This window comes from Mauremys mutica, chromosome 4 (assembly GCF_020497125.1).
Source record: "Mauremys mutica isolate MM-2020 ecotype Southern chromosome 4, ASM2049712v1, whole genome shotgun sequence".
Taxonomy (NCBI): domain Eukaryota; kingdom Metazoa; phylum Chordata; order Testudines; family Geoemydidae; genus Mauremys; species Mauremys mutica.
In genome coordinates this window covers 115,176,260-115,196,860 of record NC_059075.1, presented here as the reverse complement: position 1 = coordinate 115,196,860, position 20,601 = coordinate 115,176,260, and the positions used below count along the sequence as shown (strand labels likewise).

The 20,601-nt window shown below is 51.8% G+C and overlaps 1 protein-coding gene across 2 annotated transcripts in view; it reads left to right on the top strand.

Moving 5' to 3' along the window:
• SYT12 (synaptotagmin 12) overlaps nt 1-10,633 on the top strand; it is a 62,322-nt gene extending 51,689 nt beyond the window's left edge. For both annotated transcript variants that reach the window (XM_045015862.1, XM_045015864.1), the window contains exons 6-8: nt 1,004-1,124; nt 2,245-2,378; nt 6,700-10,633. In XM_045015862.1, coding sequence (XP_044871797.1) covers nt 1,004-1,124; nt 2,245-2,378; nt 6,700-6,873 — 429 coding nt within the window. In that variant the 3' untranslated portion in view covers nt 6,874-10,633. The remainder of the gene's footprint in view (nt 1-1,003; nt 1,125-2,244; nt 2,379-6,699) is intronic.
• The last annotated feature ends 9,968 nt before the right edge of the window (nt 10,634-20,601 follow it).

Genomic DNA, 20,601 nt, shown 5'->3' with positions numbered 1-20,601 from the left:
ACCCAAATTTTCCAAGTGTTCAGGTGTTTGGTTCTGGGGTTGGCTCAAGCCCAGCTCAATTCATTAAGAGTCCTTGACTTCTTAAAAGCAATGAAAATATTTGTCTCATTTACCTCCAAAGGCTGAGGTGAAATAGTGTTTCCTCTTCTGTGTCTAGATTCACTGGCAGATCCTCAGCTGGTGTGAGTCAGCTTTTACACCAGTGAGAATCCAGCCCGCTGCCTTTTGGTTTAATCAATGTGTGACCCCTGTTTCTCCCAGTATGGGGCAAGGTAGAAAGGAGAATAGGGGGAAGTGATCAGGATTTCCCTCTGCTTTTGCCACCATCGATAACACACATGATGTCACACATGAAGATGACACCTATCCTTCTGAGGTACTTATGTGGCCTCCACACCGTGTTATCTGAGCCCCTCATAACCTTCCATGTAGTTATCCATGCCACACTCCTGTGAGGTAGAGAAGTGCTATTTTCCCCATCTGCAAGAATTGAGACAGAGAGACTAAGGCCTGGTCTACACTTAGAACTTAGGTCGACATAGCTAAGACTCTCAGGGAGGTGAAAAGTCAACTCCCTTGAGCACTAGCTCTGCCAGCCTAAGCCCCCAGTGTAAGTCGATAGAAGACTGCTTCTGTCAACCTAGCTCCTGTCACTTGGGAGGTGAAGTGACTACAGCTTTTTCCCATTGTCACGCACATCTACACCATGGGCTACAGTGACACAGCCACCCCATAGCATGGGCAAACCCTCTGTGAATTGCCCATGGTCACACAGGCAGTTTGTAGCAGAGCAGAGAATTGAAGTCTCCTGAGTCCCAGTGCTGGCCTCTAACCACTAGGTCAGCCTCTGTAGGCTAGAGCTACCCTGCCTGGCTTCTGCCCTTGTTCAGGGAAAAACTTTCCCTGCCAGATAGCTATTTCTCCTGCCCCTCTTGTCTGTGAATGAGTCATTTCCCCCGACGTTTGCTGTTGGGTGACGGATGGTGCCTTACATGTCCTGCAGGCAGTTGACTCGGTGGGAGAGATCCTGCTGTCTCTTAGTTACCTACCCACAGCGGAGAGGCTGACGGTCGTAGTGGTTAAAGCCAAAAACCTCGTGTGGACCAACAGCAAAACGACAGCAGGTGAGTGCGAGGCTATGAAAGAGCAGCTCCGGCCAGAGGCCAGCTCCGTGCAGCTCCGCCCTGCCTGCAGCTTCCCCTGCTAGAACTGCTGCCCAGGGTGCATCTCTGCTGCATTAGTGCTTGAAGTGCTGCAGTGAGTCCAGGCACTCCACACCTCTTAAATCAGCTGTAGCTCTGGGGAGCTCAGACGAGAAGCCCAGAACTTGAGCTCCAAAACCTCAGGCCTCTTGCACTTGAGCCAAGGGGATCACGTAGAGCTGCTAGCAACAGCAGTTGTTATTTACTGTTTGTAGCGTGATAGTCCCAAATAGAGACAGGGCCCCATTGTGCCAGGCACTGCACTTAATCTCTGTACTGCTCAGCCACTAGGTGGCAGCATCGCTCACAGGCACAGTTTTTCTGTTGCCTCATTATCGTCACCGAGGGCCCCCTAGTTAAATGGGAAGGGCCTGTTTTGCCACGGGTGAATGGGGCGTTTATTCAAGTCACCCGCAGGCATATTAACAGGTTACATTATTTATTATTGTGGTCGTGCCTAGTAGCCCCAGTCACGGACCAGGACCCCGCTGTGCTTGGCGCTGTACAACCACAGAGCAAATAGATGGTCCCTGTCCCAAAGAGCTAATGCAGAGGCAACATGTGTGTGGGGGGGATTATGTTCTCCCCCTCCCCCGAGGGGGGCAGGCTTTTGCAATGTCAGCGCTTTCCTAAACTCGGTTGCAGTTTCTCTGCACTGGGGTGCAGTTCAGGATGCGTCTCACTAGCTGCTGTGGGGCTGGCAGGAAACGGAGGGGCCATGGGGAGCAAAGGTGAGGGATAGAGGGGCCTCTCCAAGGGTGTTAGAGAGAGGGGGAGAACAGGGCAAATGGACAGGAACATGTCCGTCTCTTCCGGCCCCCTCCCATGCCCCTCAGTCACTCCCGCCCCCCACCCTGCAGGGGCAATGCATGGAGAAGTCATATGCCCTCCCATCACCAGTTACATGTCATCTCTGAGCTACTGTGCATATACCCCCTTTCCCTGAGGTGCAGTGTTCCCGGCGCTCACTCAGCGTTGTCTCTGCTTATGGGTGGAGGACAGTTGGCGAATGATGGTCCTTTGCTTCCCATTGTCCAAACAGATCCTTTCGTCAAAGTGTACTTGCTTCAGGACGGGAGGAAGATCAGCAAGAAGAAGACAGCTGTGAAGAGAGATGACACAAATCCTGTGTTTAACGAGGCCATGATTTTCTCAGTGCCCGCAATCGTCCTACAGGTGAGAACTTCCCAGTCAAGGGCAGACTGAAGAGTTGTAACTTTTTTTTTTTAAGCCAGAAAACTTTACACCGTTCATGAGATCCACCCAATCCTGCCTCTTGGGTCTACACAACAGGGTGCATTCAAGACTGCACCTTCCCTCCTCCCCCACATCAAGGAAATTACAGTACACCAGGGCCTGAGTATGTAACTAGACCTACAGATTGAGCTGTAAATCTTCACTCATCCTTAGGCAGACATTTACATTTTTCTGAACACTCCCGGAGCTTGACTGCTTCTTATATCAGGGAAGAGATTTGGGCAGTGAGTTTCCTGGTGCAAATCAGAGAGACATTAAAATTAAATCCTGCAGCTGAAACAGGCGGGCCGATGGCTGAGATCTAACCAGGATCACTGCCCGGCTTGAAAGCAGAGAGTAATTTCATTTAGCAAGTCAGAGGCTCTGGTGTTAGCAGCTAATAAACGTGGCTGAAGGAGACACCTTCAAAGGACAGATAATAAGGAGGAAGCTTTCTTCAGTGGCATGGAAACAGGAAAGAGCCTATTAAGGGATGGTTGCCATAACAACATCGCTGGGGTGTCCTCCTGTTCCTCCCACTGTGAGGGTGATAGCGCTGAGATCAGGGAGAATTGGACTAAGAGAAAGGAACTGAATGTGTCAGTGATAATGGCTAGAGTGGCAGTGAGTGAAAGCTAGATCTGTAGCGTATAAATCTGCAGGTACTGATGAAACACACTTGAGACTTTTCAAAGCAACCGGGAGAGGAAATCTCAGAAAATCCGCTTCAATAAGTCCAAGGACTCAGGAGACAGGAAGGGGGGAATCAGTGGTTAGGGGGCTAGGCTGCAGCTCAGGAAACCCAGGTGCAGTTCCGTGCTCTGCCACAGACTTTCTATGTGACCTTGGGCAAGTCACTTAGTCTCCCTGTGCCATCTCAGTACCCCATCTGTAAAATGGTGCTAATAGCACTTCCCACCACCCAGTGGTGCTGTTAGGATAAGTACATTAAAGACTGGGAGGTGCGGCAGTGATGGGGCTATACAGGTACCTAAGAGAGACGGATAGAAATGCAGTCCCTGATGGCTGGGAAGAAGCAAACATGGGACTGGAGCTCTGTGTAGGGAAGGGAATGCAGGAAATTGTCCTCTGCTTAGCCTGACGTCCATCCCGCCTAAACGATTCCAGCCTGTAACAAGGGAATTTGTGGTTGAACATTTGGGAGAGATGGGCTTTTTGAATGAAAGTCGGCCATGCCAAACAGAAGGAATAGCTGAGTATACAGCTCACTGGCTGCTGGAGCAAGAGCCAACAATTGTCTTCAGTGGGCCACGGCTCTGGAGCAAAGGCAGCAGGTGGAAGCCTCAGCAGGCAAAGGGAATGTCGTCTCTCTGAGTGTCAGTAATGCAGTCGCACTCATGAAACGTAAGGGAGCTGGATAAATACCAAGGCACGAATCAGAAACGTGTTGATTAGAACTGGTCGGAAATTTCCCACCAAAACATTTTTTCAATGGAAAATGCTTTTTTCAACCAAAGTGGGAGTTTTCATGAAAAACTTACATTTTTATCCAAAGGATTCTTTTACTGACCCTTTTTTTCCCCACAGAAATTTCCGGAAAGTTTCATTTCAGTGGGGGAGGAACCCACTTGCTCCCACTTTTTCCTCCCCTTTTTTTCCCAATGGGTAAAAGACTTAAAAAGGTGAAAGCAAGTTATTTTTCTTCCTACCAAAATATGTGGTGGTTAAAATTTCACAACCAGGGGAAAATAAAAAGCAATTAACAGAAAGTTTCAAACAAAATGAAAGATGCTTGTTCTTCTGAAATGTTTGTATAATACACACCATCGTTTTCTGCCCCGCTCTGTCTAGTGCTGACGGACAGGGCACAACTTTGCATGGTAAGTAGGGATACGCCCAAGCCATAAACCGTAGTTCCAGATCTAAACTGCTCCAGAACTCAAAATCCAGGCTGTTTCATTGAGACACATCTCTAACGACAAGGCTTTCAAAGAGGGGAACTGCTGGGGTCATTTCTAGGGCCCTTGTAAAAGTCAACGAAAGCTAAGGATGCTCAGCACCTCCCAGCAGGATCGGGCTCCTTGTGAGTGAAAGTTTCTAGGCTGTATCCTGAAGGGTGCTGAGTGCCTGCTACCCTGTGTGACATCACTGGCGTGGTGCACTGTGAGCTGGTGCTCAGCTGCTCTCAGGGTTTGGCCTGGTTGAAAAGCATCGTAGCTCTAGAGGAGGATTTCTACAAAGGGGATTTTAATAGACAACCAGATCAGCATCAGTCTGGAGTAAACTGGCCCTCGTGGTGCTAACAGATATTATTCTGCTGGAACGCTCTTCCACCCAGCTACCTACAGGAACAGAACTGCACTGGCTTTGTGCTGGAGCTCCTTAAGTAGGAAGAAGTAGTGCTGGGCTTGTTTTTTCCATCTTGAGTTTAAGGGGTGGGTCATCTCTCTCCAAGCCCCTCTCAGCAAGGGACTCTGTGGGAAGACGCCTGTTGACTTCAGGGCTCCCGGGAGCAGGTCCCCTGTCTCTTCCTGGCAGCTGGCTGGAATGTGAGAGAATGTGCTGTGGACTTGTCTCTGCAATTCATTTCTTCTTAGTTTCAGAGTGGTAGCCGTGTTAGTCTGTATCAGCAAAAACAGTGAGGAGTCCTTGTGGCACCTTAGAGACTAACACATTTCTGTTTTGGAAGCAGGGGCGGCTCTAGGCACCAGCAAAGCAAGCACCTGCTTGGGGCAGCCCATTTGCAGGGGCGGCATGGGAGCTGAGAACCAACAGGGGGATCTGGGAGCTGTAGTTCCTTGGATAGCTACCTGCCTATAGAGCCAGCCCTGGAGCAGGGAAAGAACTACATTTCCCAGCATTCCCTTGGCCACTACCAACTGGAAAGGAAGGAGGGGGACCTCATGCGGCTGCGTGCTGAGAGTGAAGAGTGGTAGGGAGACCATATTTTAACATTCAAAAAACAGGACACTCCAGGGGGAGGGAAGCCCCACCCTGCCACCATCCACTCCCTCCGACTGCCCCCCACAGAAACCCCAACCAGTCCAACCCCCCCCCCCCCCGCTCCCTGTCCCCTGATCACCCCCTCCTGGGACCCCTCCCCCTAATTGCCCCCCAGGACCCCACCCCCTATCTAAGCGCCGCTGCTCCTTGTCCCCTGATTGCCCCCTCCTGGGACCCCTGCCCCTAACTAGCCCCTTATGACCCCACCCCCTATCTAAGGGCTTGGCTACACTTGAGAGTTGCAGCGCTGGTGGAGGCTTTCCTGGGACGGAGGGCAGCCAAAAATTTTTTTTTTGCTTGGGGCGGCAAAAAACCTAGAGCCGGCCCTGTTTGGAAGTAGTGTGGGACATAATGAAAAGCAGGGCAGGGTCGCTAAACTAACCAGAGTAATCTCCACTTTGCATGCAGGCTCACACGGAGCCAGTTGCATTGCTCAGCTCATGTGAGAAAGGGGCTGCTGTGTACTCAGTGCACAATGGAAATATTCCTTGGGCTGAGGTCTGAGTTACACTCTCCAGTGCTAATTATTCATAATGCTGACCCCTTGGGCAGTAACCAAAGGTACCTTATCTGCTAGTATTAACATGGGCTTTTACTCTGCAACGGGTCTGTGTATACATGGTTCCCAGTCCCTCAGCAGATCAGCTCCCTCTGTGTGTCCAGACTCAGACCTGCTGACTTGAGTGACAAAAATAAGGCTTATGGCTTTTTACACAGAGCCAGCACTGCCATGGGAGACTGTCTATTCCACCTTGTGTGTGGTTGGCAGGATTATTTACTATATTCCAGAGACAAGGTGGGGGAGGTAATAGCCTTTATTGGACCAACTTCTGTTGGTGAGAGAGACGAGCTTTCGAGCCACACAGAGCTCTTCTCCAGGTCTGGGCTGAAGTGGGAAGTGAGTGTGAGTCTAATAGATGTCACAGACACACTGTGCTAGCGTAAGTTTCCCCAGCTTGTACTCCCCTAGAATCCAATAGACTTTTCTCAGAGTTTGGCCCCTTGAGTCTCATAAGAACCTACTCTCAGGAGATTTTGGAGACTCTGTGCTTTCAGGGATACCTCAAGCACCACCTCACTCATGATACTTGACCCTTGCCTTTCACTGCCATCGGGCACCAAATTGTGCTTAGATTGCAGTAGAGTCTTTGGGGCAGGGACTCTGTTTTTGTTCTGTGTTTGTACAGCGCCTAGCACAATAGGTCCTGGTCTGTGACTGGGGCTCCGAGGCGCTCCTTCAATACAAATAAATAAATAATGCAATGGGACATTGGTAATGTTTCCTGTGCCCCTCCAGGATCTGTCTCTCCGGGTGACGGTGGCAGAGTGTGGCGAAGATGGGAGAGCGGAAAACATTGGCCATGTCATCATTGGCCCATCGGCCAGCGGCATGGGCATCACGCACTGGAACCAGATGTTGGCCACCTTAAGGAAGCCGGTGTCCATGTGGCACCCCGTTCTACGAAACTAAGGGCAAAGTTACACTCTGCGAGTATCTTGCATGGTGCCTAGACTTCCCATAATCAAATGTTCTTGGCAAATGGACCGCGGTACGTGGGACATAAACTGTTTTTCCAAACGTTCTTCACAAGTTCCATTTAATAAGAAGGAGCAGCAGGGGAAGTCACTGAATCAGATCCTTGAGAAAGCTTCAGTGGACCAAAACCTGAGAGAAGAAGCAACTCAAGTGTGATTAAGCGCAGAAGTGGCTTCCGGGCAAACACTTCCTCCCTAGCACTTCCTTTCCAGTGACACCCGCTTGGGAGTCCCATTATCCCTAATCGTCTGTGATTTTATTTTCCAGTGAACATTACACAATAGAGCATGGTCTGTTCACTGACTTAAGAGGGTTAGGGGTAAATTTGTGAACTCGCACCCACGGTGATCTTAGCCCCACAGATTTTCAGGACAGTGCCCGGGGGGAGTTTAGCCACATGGATTTTCATCTATATGATGGCCAGGCTGGCATTTAACAACAACTGGGTGTTTTCAGTGCAGGGTCCAAAGAGAAATTTATGGTTTTAATACAGTGCTGCCCTGACAATAGTGCCCTCTCCATGAGGGGTCCTTTGGTTCCTCCTCAGGATGGCTCCCCATTAAAAACTTGAGTTCAGGCACAGTGAGCAGCTCCATTAGTAGCAGGTGCTTATTTTCCCCGTCCGACTACTGGACATTCTGAGCTTAACTCTGAGCAGAGGGAATACAGATGTTGGCATTTTTAATAAAGGAACAGCCTTTAAAAAAAAAAAAAAGATATTTTCCAAAGCATAATATGAACCTAAAGGAGAGTTCCTTTAGGAAGAACTCATACTGCACTTTACCATTTCAATGAACCCCCCCTTTTCCACAGCCCATTCTCTCAAAGGCTCGATTCTGTAGTCAGTTGAAGTTGAGGGCCCTCAGCACCTTGGATTCTTGGATTTTGGGGGCCTCCATGTTTGAGGTTGGCTGAAATTCTTCAAATTTCTATTAAAAATGTCATCAAAATCTGACTGGGAAAAAATGGGGATGGTAGTGGAATTTGATAACATATTTGGTGACTCCTGTTTTTTTGACCAACTATGGAACAGGGTGAAATGTTTTGAATTTCAAATGCCAACCAGAAAAGTGGGGGAAATGTCTACTCACAAAACAGCTGATTTCTTTTTTTCCCCCTTCTGTTTTCCAGCCAATTCTAGAGTCCAACTTGAGACACATTGGTGCCAATTTCCAGAGCTCCTGAGCTTCTGCTGACCTTCACTTGGGATTGTGGGTGCTCAGCACCTCTGGAAGCCAGGCCCACAGGGTCTCGTATTGGGCACCCAACAGTGTAGGCCTCAGTTTTTACTCAGTCCCCACCTAAAGATCAAGTTGCAGTCAAGATTAGCACATGCCAGCTTTTCTGTAAAGCCCCAGCTCTTGGAATCATGTTGTTACTTGCTAATCTCTCTTAAAACAAAAACAACAAACTGACTAACCAAATTAAGAGTCTAGCCCTCATGATAATGGAGAAAAGCTTGAAAACATGAGCACTCAGGGCTCAAACACCACAACGCAAATGTAAAGAACCCCAAATTTATTATTTGTATAAAATGTCATGATATTTCAGCCAATCTCGTGATTTTTGGGGCGAGCACCTGATTCTCAGTTTTGAATTTAGGAGTTGGGAAAAGTTCAGTCTCATTGGGGACAATTGGTGTGTGTTTGCTTCAGGGCAGTGTAAAAACTGACTGAGACTCTTCAGAAGAACCAGCTGCCGCTGAAAGCTGTGGAGGTGGAATGCAAGCCCATTACAGGAGGCATTTCCTGCCATCTTTGAACTTGGAAAAGCCATCAAGAACCAAAATATGTTGCTTACTGAGGCCTAAGGGGGTCTGAAATCAGTGCTCTGTTGTGATGGGCTTTCCATGAAATGAAGAGAGAGATTACTTAATAGAGGGGAAATGAAACCAGTCAGCCGTTTAATTCTACCTCTGTCCAACCAAACGGCATGCGGCAGGGCAGTTGGCTTCAGCATCTGGGCAGAACCATCAAAAGCAGGCACAGCTGGATGCAGCCAGCCCATGTTTCCTCACAGCGCAGGGATAGTTTCTTTAAAGCAGTCTTGGTCAGGCTGCGCCCTGTACTCTCCTGGGGCGGGATACCCAAGCTAGTAGGAGAGGTGATCAAAGCAATGGCGCATTGTTTCTTTGCTGCCTTGAAGTCTTGTAGTCAGTGAGGATTCAGGCAAGACAGGAGAGGGAGCTCAGACTGCACCTCTGCTGTGCTGGGTCCTGCCATGTCTTGGCAGGTATGAAGCTATTAGCAGGGCTCCCCCTGCTCCAGAATGCACCATTAGCCTCCGGGGCTGGAGTATGCTCATTGCTTAGGGGAGGGGAGAACCAAATATCAGTGTGCTCTGGGGAGCCCCTATTTCCCCTCATCTTACCTGTGTAGGAGCCAGGCAGCTTATGGACCCAGCTGAAATGCCCAGCAGGGCTCCTGGGTTCTAATGCTTGAGGGCAAGCCCAAGCTTCCTGGGCACACAGTGCCATTGGGCAGCAGGCACTGGGCGAGAGCATGCTGTGTCCCCGGTGCCACTTCCCCAAGCCGGGGGGCTTCCCCTTTGCTAGAGGAACATGCTTGTGTTCAGTGTGAATCACCCTTGTCAAATGCCTCAATCACACGGTGGGGAAGTCTGTCAAGTCCAACAATTGCAGCTTTGTGAACATGAGATTCACCCACTTTCCAGCTCCAGCAGCTTCCTACATTGCTAGTCAAAGGGCATGGGGGGGGGGCTGTTCCTTAGCGCTGGGTTCTGGGCTTGGCCCTGTGTCAAACTCCTTCATCCTGCTCACAAATGTTCTTCACAAAGCTTTAGGATAAATTGACGTTGACTTGAACTTTGTTGGCTATCTGGGCCTGATTAAAGGCCAACTTCAGTGGGCTTCGGCTCTATGAGCTAAGAGGTGAAAACATTAGCTACAAGTTGTTCCCCCCGTCTTGATTCAGACAAAGGTTAGAAGCCGTTTTATTTACACAGCCTAGTGTCCCAGTTGTAGCTCCCTCTATGATGGAAGCAGAGCAAGGATGGTCTTATGATTCAGGCTCTGGACCAAGACACAGGAGAAGGGGGCTTTAGCCCTGGCTCTGATACAGACGTAGATGTGGTATTGGGCTATCACTCAGACTGGACCATTACTGGATGTCCTTTTAAGAGCTATGCTGGAGTCCAACCACCAAGTTATTAATGCGGAAATTGCTGGGTGAGAGTCCCTGAGCTGTGTGATACAGGAGCTCAGAAAAGATGCTCACAGTGCTCCCGTCTGGCCTTAAAATGTGTGTGTTGCAAATCTCCTTCCCAAGCATCAGATCCATTTGGGAGCACAAGGCCAGGCCGAAACGCTTTTGGCTGCAGACTCTGATAATGCTCGGTGCAAAGAAGAATGAAAATGTTAACGGTATTTATGGGACAGACCAAAAAGCAACAATGGCGGTAGTTAAAATTTGTACTTTGAATGCTTAATAATCCGCTCTCTCCACGCCATTGTTTTTTCAGCATTACATCATAGCAGAGTAGAGCAATGTGCCAGCGGTTGAGGGGGGGAGGGGTATATGAAAAGTGTATCTAGCATCATGCTGTAGCTGTGCGATGTATTTAAATGGTTATGTTATCACTTTAAAGATCTGTCAGCCTTGGTGTATTAAACTACAGCACCTGCCCTTCATTCCAGCTGAAAGATAAATAAACAGCGAGGAGACTTGGCAAATGACTTCATGCAGAGTTGTTTTCTTTGGCAGGCTGGAGCTAAAAACTGACCATGATTGTAAAGTGTGTGGGGTTGTGTGAGTGTGAACATAGGCAGGGGACCTCAGTTTCCCCATCCTTAAAAGGGGGACAATCTTTCCAAGGAGGGATTGTGAGCCCAACTTCATTAGTATCTGTAACGCACTTGGTAAAAGGCATTGCAGAGAGCAGAGTCGTAATTGTTGTTTTCTTCTTGGTTTGAATGTCGCCCGTTAAAACCATTCTGAATGTAGGATTCATCAGCATGGGAAGAACCTGTGAAATGTGACCACCTGACAGGAGGGACACAGAGACAACGTATTGAGCAGTGTTTCAATGAGACACACTTGTTTGAGACCCCTCCCCCCAAAAAACAACTCTTCACGTGGGCCGCCAAAGAACCGTAAGATGGTCAAGGATTTTGCCTCCAAGGCCATTACAGAGCAATGCCGAATGCAACGCAAAGGGTCCATATCCCTCCCTGAGCCACCGGTGCTACTTAATGGGAATCTGAAGGCAATGTTCCAAACACGTGGCTGTCAACGTTCGGAATTCGGGTGCGAGGGTAGGGTGACTTCCAGGTGAAAATACAAAATTAGAAGCTGCAATCCCTGCAGATTAAAAACCAGCCAGACGTGAGTTAGTTCCTGGGAGCGAATGGAAAGGCCGCTGCGCGTCTGTTACACTCACCTTAGTGCTGGGTGCGGAGGCAGGTGAGAGCATGGGGGCTCTCTGGAGGCCCAAGGACCATGCCCTGCAGCCACAGAAGATGGGCCCCATTCCACTCTCTGCACGGCCTCTGTAAACCCAGAGCGATTCAGCTAGAGGCAGTGGGTTTGCACTGGGGTTAGTGACAGCAGAATTTGTCCCAGTAAGTCTAGCTGCTCAGGTCCTCCCTTGGCCTTTCCTCTGCCCATCTGTTAGCCCCTCTGTTTCCTAAGCCCTTTTTTATCTGCCTCTCTTCTCTCCTTCCCCACCCCCTCCTTGTCTCTTTCCATCAGCCCCCTTTCTCTGTTCTCCATTCCCTTCTTTCTATCTGTCTGTCACATATCCCCTCTCTTTTTTATGACTCTCCCCCCTTCCCTGCTCTCTCCCACTAAGCTACACAGCCGGGTCTCATTAACCAGCCAGCAGCAGCACCTCTCACTGCTAATGCAAACACTCTAGGCCCTTCCCTCATTTGCTCTCTGTGTCCCTGAGGAGACACCTCACTGCCAGGTGGACTGGGCCCTGTACCAACATCTTTGGGAGAGTTCAGCAGCCCTGGAGCCTCCATACACACGCATTCGGCTGAGCCAGGGCAGCATTCTGAGAGAGGGCTCTAAATCCCTTCAGTACAATCAGCAAATAATTCTTCCTGCTTTGCTAGTTCCTCTGCCGCTGGGAATTGCATCCCATTGCCTCCCCCTCTCTGCCCCTAGGCTTTGGCTAGTGTGAGTCCAAAGAGTTACAATGACTTGCTGTGACAGGCAGCACTGGTACCAGCCTTCCCAAACTGGCATTGCCCTAACATACAAGCACAACGGCTGAGGAAGAGGCCACAGAAGGGACATGGGCGAAGAGGGCACCAGTGAGATTTAGTCCTGCTTTCTGACTGAATGCTGAGAACAGATGGCTCCATCCGTGAGAGGCCAATGAAAGACTCAGCGGGAGCGCCTAACACATCTATGCAAATGTACACACACAGAGACCAGATTTTGACTACTCATTAAGCAGGCACGTCTTCTGCCTCTCTGTATTTCTGTCCCCATTACTCCTGAACTGGCCTGTCTCAGCACAGATACCATCTTGTGTAAAACCTGGTCTGTAGGGAAGTAGCGTGGTCTAATGGTTAGAGCACTGAACTGGGTCATAGGAGACCTGTTTTCTAACCCTGGCTCTGCCACCAAGGGATGACATGTCTAGCTTGGGAATTTAGCTGTTGTTCCCCTGACCCCCTGTCATAGGTTTATTCCCCACTTTGAACTTTAGCATTCACAAGATGGGGACCTGCATGGACTCCTCTAAACTAAAATCCTGGTTTAGATCTGGTTCTCGCTGCCACCAGTCAGTTTTAAGTGTCTGACGCACTCCCTGTTCCCCCAAAAACTTCCCCTGGGGAACACAGATTCAAACCCCTTGAATCTCACCAGAGAGAGAGAAACAGCCAGTTCCCCTCCCCCCCTTCCCTCTCTCCAGCCTGCTCCGGAGAGATACACACCGAGTCAAATCCTTGACTCAACACAAAGAGGGACTCACCTCCCACTCGCCTTCCCTTGAAAATGCAAACAAGAGAAGAATCAATCAAGTTCTAAAAAGAAAAGAATTTATTAAAGAAAGAAAAAAAAGTACACTCTCTCTGTATTACCAGGATGCAAAAATACAGGATCTAAATTATAAAAACTGGAGAGACTTCCCTTCCCTCCTCCTCAGCATATTCAAAGTAACAGCAAACAGAAATAAAGAATTTCCTTCAGCAAACACACAATTGCAAATATAGAAATCAAATTATAAGACTAATTCACCTTTCTAATACTCACTATACTGGATAGTAGGAAATACTCCAGGAGAACTTGGAGACATGTCTGGCCTCTCTTAGATCCAAAGAGAGCACACAGAGCAAACAAGGAACACAGACAAAGCCTTCCCTCCACAGAGATTTGAAATTATCCTGTCCCTTGATTGGTTTTCTGGTCAGGTGTTCCTCAGGTTACTGAGCTTGTTAACCCTTTGCAGGTAAAAGAGACCTTAACCCTTAACTAACTGTTTATGACACCCCCAAATCACCTCACGCTCTTTAATGCATTTCACAGCACCCCTGTGAGGTAGGGCCAGTATCCCCATTGAACAGCTGGGAGCTGAGGTACAGAAAGGTATTTAGGTTCCTAACTGCCTCTTCAAGCACCAGGGATGGGCTCAAAACTACTGTTTAGCTGCCACCTAACCCTGTAGGAACCTGAGTCTTCATAGTGCCTATGTTTCTGGGGGGTGGGCATGCACACAGCTGGCTAAGCACTGACGCCACCCGACAGGTAATAGCTGCTCAGAGCCCTAGTACAAGCCAAAGCCCCAGCACATACAAAGCAGGGGTCTCAAACCAGGTGTTCACCCTGGGGCTGGCTTTTGTAGGTGTGCTTAGCAAGACAGCTGGAGGAAGGCCACTGCCATGGGTTGGGGCAGCACAAAAGACAGCTAGGGGCACGTGGGGTGTGTATTCCCCCATAATACCCAATAGCTCAGTGACTAGGGCATGCCCCAGGCTGGTGGCTATTCTGGGTACTTGTGCTTGTGTTTGTCATGAAAAACAGCTGCCCTGGCTCAAACAGCTAACTCCAGGGTCACAGCTGAGAATCCAGACTGGTGGTAGGTCTCTCCCTCTGGCCTGGCAGGCACCTCAGGTCCAGATCAACAGGCGTTAGGCACCGAAATAACTTTGAGGCTGCCCCCACACTCGTTTCCTCTGCACGCCTGGCTAGGTTAGGTGGCTGGCTGGCTTCTGAGAATCCCTTCCGTAGGTGCCTAACATCATATAGGGAGCCCAAGCACCTAACGGAGGGCGAGGCTGCCACTGGGCAGGAGGTGTTGGGCATTGCAATGGACTCGAGCCCTATGTGATTTACCCAAGGCCACACACAAAGTCTGTGGCAGCACAGGGCCCTAACCACTGACCCACCTCTCCTCTCATGTGCGCTGCCTGACCCTGGGCACTTCCACTCCATGCCAGCTGTTGCTGCTCAGCCGTTGCCTGGCTCCTCTATTTAGCTTGCACGTAACAGGCCCTGCTCTAAAAAATGTACAGTGTGTTTGTACAGCACCTAGCACAACGGGGCTGGAAGCTCAGTTGTTATACAAACACTAATCATGACTTCAGTTGAGCCATTCCCCCCCTCCCCCCCCCAGGCGGTCAGAGGGCTCATTCAAGGACATTGCAGCAATTGCGCTGGAAAGTGGCTGTAAGAGGCCTGCCTGGATCACTGAAAACAGACACCATTAATTAAAAAGCATGGTTAATGCAGAGTTACGGTTTCCCTGCAGCAGCCTGTGTCCTTCCAGAATGTTGCATTCAGCCAAACTAAAAATGTCAGGGGGGACAAACAAACAGGAACTACAGAGTTTAACTTACACACCCATGTAACTTTAACCCTTTCCCCCCCCCGCCCCCCCCGCCGCTGGCAATAGCCACTCAGCATTAGTCACATGCACCACAATCAGTGTGACTGTAGCTGTATTGAATGGTTTGATGGCAGAGGCAGTAGATCGGGCAGGTTGGGCGCGAGGTGTTTGAGAACTGAGCTGGGGGTTAGTTTGAGGGGTGTCACAGAGCTGTGCTATCAGGCGATGAGGGCTTGTGCTTACCCTGTGTGTGAGTAAAGGAAAGGAGCACATGTACCCTGATACGCTAGGCTGCAGCATTTTAGTGCAAAATTGTGCAGGTTAGCACAGAAGTCAGGCACCTAGGGGAGGTCTTGCTGCTAGACTTGGCAGTAATGAGGAGGGAGAGCGAAGCAGTCTGCGGGGTTACTCATGAGTAAGGGCCCCATCTATAGTTTAGATGGTGTATTGTAAGTATGACGTGGTACATTTCACAACTGTGGTAGTCTGTCAGGCGAGTAGGCTTAGGCCTGGGCCACACTACAAAATTAGGTTGACATAAGTCATCTTGTGTCAGCTTATTTGGGCATGTGTCTATATTCCTATTTGTCACCTGCTCCATTATGGAGTCCCAAATGGCACTGAGCCATGAGCAACGTCCAGTGTTCGACACAATGTGAGTGTGGCCGCCGCATGACCTATGTCCAGTGGTGAGCTGCAGCCGGTTCGCACCGGATCGCGCGAACCGGTTGTTAAATTTAGAAGCCCCCTTTAGAACCGGTTGTTCCTGGAGGGACTACTAGTTCCAAAAGGGCTTTTAAATTTAACTAAAACTCTAGCAGCTCCCGACCCTTCCCCCGGCCCCAGCGCACCTCACTCCGCCTCCTCATCTGAAGCTCCTCCGGCTTCTCCTCCCCCTCCCCAGCTTCCCGCGAATCAGCTGTTCGCGCGGGAAGCCTGGGAGGGCTGAGAAGAACCAGCGCTTCCATCAGGTGAGCTGGGGCCGGGGGCGGGGGTGCCAGCGGGAGGAGGGCTCCAGGCGGTGCACCTCTCGGTGAGGTCCTGGCGAGACTCTGGGGTCGGGCGGCGCGGCTCCTGCCCCCAGGGTCCAGCTGCGACCTCGGCCGGGTGGCGTGGTTCCTGCCCGGCTGCCACCAGGTCTGGGCGGGCAGCGCGGTTCCTGCCACTGCCGCCGGGTCCGGGCGGGCGGCGCGGTTCCTGCCGCCGGGTCCGGCCCCCGGGTCCGGGCGGGCGGGCGGCGCAGCTCCTGCCGCCGGGTACGGCCCCCGAGTACGGGCGGGCGGGCGGCGCGGCTCCTGCCCAGTCCCCGGGTCCGGCCCCCGGTCCAGCCGGGCAGCGTAGCTGTAGCTCCTGCCCGGCCCCGACCTTGGCCGGGTGGTTCCGGTCCCAGCCCCAGCCCAGCTGGGCCCCCACCTCCAGGTAGCAAGGTAAGGTAGCAGGGAGGGGGTGTTGGAAGAGGGCAGGGGAGTTATGGGGGTGGATTAGTGTCGGAGCGGTCAGAGGGCAGGGAACAGGGGGATTGAACGGGGGCAAGGGTCCCGGGGTGGCAGTCAGGAAGGAGCAGGAGTTGGATGGGCAGTGGGGGGCAGTTAGGGGTAGGGATTCCAGGGACAGTCAGGGGACAGAGAGAAGGGGTGGTTGGATGGTGCAGGGGTCCCGGGGTGCCATCAGGAATGAGAGAAGGGGTTGGATGGGGTGGCAAGGGACAGTCAGGGGACAGGGAAGGGGGGTGGATAGGGCACGGGTCCCAGGGGGGGGGCTGTCAAGGAACATGGGGGGGTTGGATGGGGCAGGAGTCCCCGGGGCATGACCCCTCATAGGGTGAGGAGGAGGGAACCGGTTGTTAGTATTTTGGCAGCTCATCACTGGCTATGTCAAGCCTAATAGTCCTCCGGCATCTGTCCCACAGTGCTGGACAGTGACCGCTCGGGTCACACTTGTGAACTCCACTGCCCAGAGTCACGGGCTCCGGAAGCCGTGCCCTTCCTCCACATTTTAAAAGCCCTGGGTATTTTGAAATGCCTTTTCCTGGTTGCCCAGCTGGGTCAGCACGCCTAGCAGATCTCCTTTGTTGTGTGCAACTGCCCATCGCACTGCTGCCAGGCATGGCCAGGAGATCCAGGAGGCCAGGCACAGCTACAGAGCAGTCTTAGAAACATGGACATCTACAACAAGATTGCACAGAGGATGCAGGCAAAGAGGTAGGACAGGGAACAGCAGCAGTGCGGCAGGCACACCACAAGGCCAGGAAGGCCCTCAGTTGCTCCGGTGCCAAGCCTCAAACCTGACGCTTTTGCAGTGAGCTACATGCCATATTTGTTGGCTGCCTAACCACCACTTGGCAGGGCAGATGGGTACCTCTGAGGAGCTTGTGACACAGACCCCTGTCGTGAACAGCATGGAGGAGGAGGGTCACGTGTCCAGCTGAGCCATGAGCCAGGAATCTCTTTGAGACTCCACCAGGTGTCTAGACCATCCCACCAGGATGAGCCCCAGCCCCAAGTTGGCAGTCCACAGGGGTCGACTTTTCTTTGATTTACAAGAAGAGAGGCAGAGAGGTACAACAAACACAGGTAAAGTTGTTATCTGCTTGTCATTCCACTCTAGGGTTAGGTGGGATCCCAGAACTCAGGCTCCACCCACCCCCAGCCTGAACAGCTACACAGTGGTTTTACAGCCCCACAGCCTGAGCCCCAGGAAGCTGACTGGGGCAAGCCCCAGGTGTTTAATTGCTGCGTAGACATACCCTTAGGGCCTAGCCTCCCCTTAGGGATTGTAGGCAACTTCCATTGTCACTCTGACTGTAAGAGCTGCCTGTCCTCTCTGTCAGGGAGAGGCGCCCTGCTCTGAGAATCTAGGGTCTCCCACTTTCTTGCTTGTTTAATTGCCCAGATCAGCGAGAACCACAACTTCTGCTGTAGGTTTTTAAGCAGTGAGATGCCCATATCATACTCAGAAGAAGGAGCCGCCCCCCTCAACATGTAAAGAGCAATGGAGGTTTTATAACACTCTGGCACCAGCCCCCTTGGGGGCACAGCAGGTTCACTCTGCTGCCACTGGGCTTACAGGGCCGGATCCTCAGCTGGAGTAAATGGGAACGACTCCACGGAAGTCAGTGGCACTGTGGCCATCGACACCAGCTGAGGCTCTGGCCCACCATGCTATCACTACGGCATTGGAATGAAGCAGGGTGCCACTATGCGAGGCGTCCCCCTGGCCAGCACAGGTTGTGATGGTCGCAGACAGGACGAAGGGAACAGTGGGGTTTGGCGGGCGAGAAAGAGCTCACTGCACAGGGATGGCTGAGTGCCACTGAGAACGTCTCAGCCTGGGCACGGCCAGTAGAGCCTGTCCTGTGCTGAGTCAATGCAGCTGACCACTACCTGCTTCTGAGCTGAGTGTTTTACCTGCCACTTTTGCCCACCTGTTTTGGTGTCACCAGCTTCCATTGCTGACCGTGCAGCAGCATCTAAGTCCCAGCAATAGGTTGGTGATATTTTAGGGGCCATCCCACTCCCTCTAGTAGTCTGAAGTGACATTTCCTCCCTTCCCATTGGCTGCCTCTGCACAGATGGCCATGAATAATCAGGGACCTTTCCTAGGGCTATTTTTAGCCATGTGTGGAGCCTCCACAAGCCCAGGCCGTGTTTAGTGAAATGTTCCTACTCAGCGCAGGAAATCCCATCCAAGTCAGCCCCCTCCTCACATACACCTCTTCCCTGTGGTTGTCAGAAGCTGCTGAATGTATCCTCCCCAGCACAGCAGCTGTCAGACAAGCTTGTAGAATACCACGTGGGGCTGTCAGCCAGCATGCAGCTGCGCTATCAGTGGCACCCGTTCCAAAATCGGCTCTCAGGAGTTAAAAAGGGGACTGTAAAATGTTGCTATGAGGATTTCAGAGCAATTCTCCCTTAGTGACAAATTTGCTCCCTGATGGGCCAGATCCTCCGCAGGCGAATATCACCAGACCTGCATTGACTTCAGTTACACCAGTGCTGGGCATTTGGCCTGACTTTCCTAAGTGGCAGTGCTGCAAACAGCCTGGGTTCAGAGACTCAAAGTGGGTTCTTTCTGCCCCTTATATTGGGTCTACTGTGCAAAAGTAGTAACGACACGACCTCACACTGCGTCGGGCTCCCTGCCGTCGCTCCATGTGACAGATCTTGTCCTAGCAAACTCCCTGCATACCAGTTTGCATGCTCAGCTTTTACTGTTATTCAGCGTTGTATGCAGAGTCCGGCCCATGGAGTGTAAACTCTACATGGCAGGCCCAGTGGGACCGGATTCTGTTCTTACTCATGCAAAGATCATTCTCCTAGCCTGCTGCTTTACTATGTTACCTCGCTCTTTGACTTCCTCCACTGGCTCTCCCTGCTCTATTGCATTAAACATAAGCTCCTTGTACACATTTCCAAGGCCCTTCATGGTGATACCCCACCCTACCTATCATCTCTCATTCGCTGCTGAGGCTCACCTCCACTCAGCCATGTCAGCCTCCATCACCCACTTACTACATTTTCAAACAAGCATCTTTGCGCTTCCTCCCATGCTGCTCCCCATGCTTGGGAAGTGCTCCCCATAAACATCTGCAAAGCTAGCTCGTCACCCTCCTCCAAAACCCCCCTTTGCCAGGAGGCTCACAGACCACCTGATAATGGTTAAGGGTTAGGCTGTTGGTATGCAGAGACTACTGCCTGTCAAGCTGAGCAATACTGTCTCACGGGTTCCTTGTACGCCCTCAGCTGTCTGTAGCCATTGCCTGGCTCTTGTTTTACACTTAGATTGTAAATCGTGTGTGTGTGTGTGTGTGCGTGGGTGTGTGTGTTCACCCCATACCAGCCTCTGAAGGAGTTAAGGTGGCTGGGGGGGGGGGCCATTAACCACCTAGGCTGTACCTGGAGGAGGAGCTGGGAGCAATGAGGACTAATTCAAGCAGGGGTGGGCAAACTACAGCCCGGGGCCGCATCCAGCCCTTCAGACATTTTAATCCAGCCCTCGAGCTCCTACTGGGGAGTGGAGGCTTGCTCTGCGCGGCTCCTAGCAGCAGAGGCACCAGAGGTGAAAGGCAGCTATTTAAAAGGCCCGGGGCGGTAGCAGCAGCCGAGCCCTGGGCCCTTTAAACTGCTGCCGGAGCCCCCAGCTGCCACTGCTACCCCGGCGGGGGAGGGCACTTACCAGTACAGGGCGGGCCGGGGCTGGCTCTGACCCCCCCATCCCCGCCCCTTCGGCTTGAGGCCCCGCCCCTTCCGGAGGCCAGAGCCAGCCCCAACCCAGCCCCATACCGGTAAGTCCCTATTTCTACTTTCACCCCTAAGTGGCACATTCCATCCTCCAGCTCCTACGTGTAAGGGCAGCCAGGAGGCTCTGCTCTGCACGCTGCCCCCACTGCAAGCGCTGCCCCCGCATCTCCCAGTGGCCGGGAACCACGGCCAATGGGAGCTGCAGGGGTGGTGCCTGTGAATGAGGCAACGTGCAGACCTGCCTGGCCATGCCTCCATGAAGGAACCAGAGACGGGACAAGCTGCTGCTTCTGGGAGCTGCTTGAGGTAAGCGCTGCATGGAGCCTGCACCCCTGACCCCCTCCAACACCCCAACCCCTTCCCCCAGCCCTGATCTCCCTCCTGCCCTCCAAACCCCTCAGTGCCACCCTCCTGCATCCCAGAGCCTGCACTCCCAGCCAGAGCCCTCACCCCTCCACCCACCTGCACCCCTTCCCTGAGCCCCCCCTCCCACACCCTGAACTCCTCATTTCTGGCCCCACCCCACAGCCCGCACCCCCAGCCAGAGCCCTCACCCCTGCACCCCAAACCCCAATTTTGTGATCATTCCTGGCCCACCATACAATTTCTATTCCCAGATGTG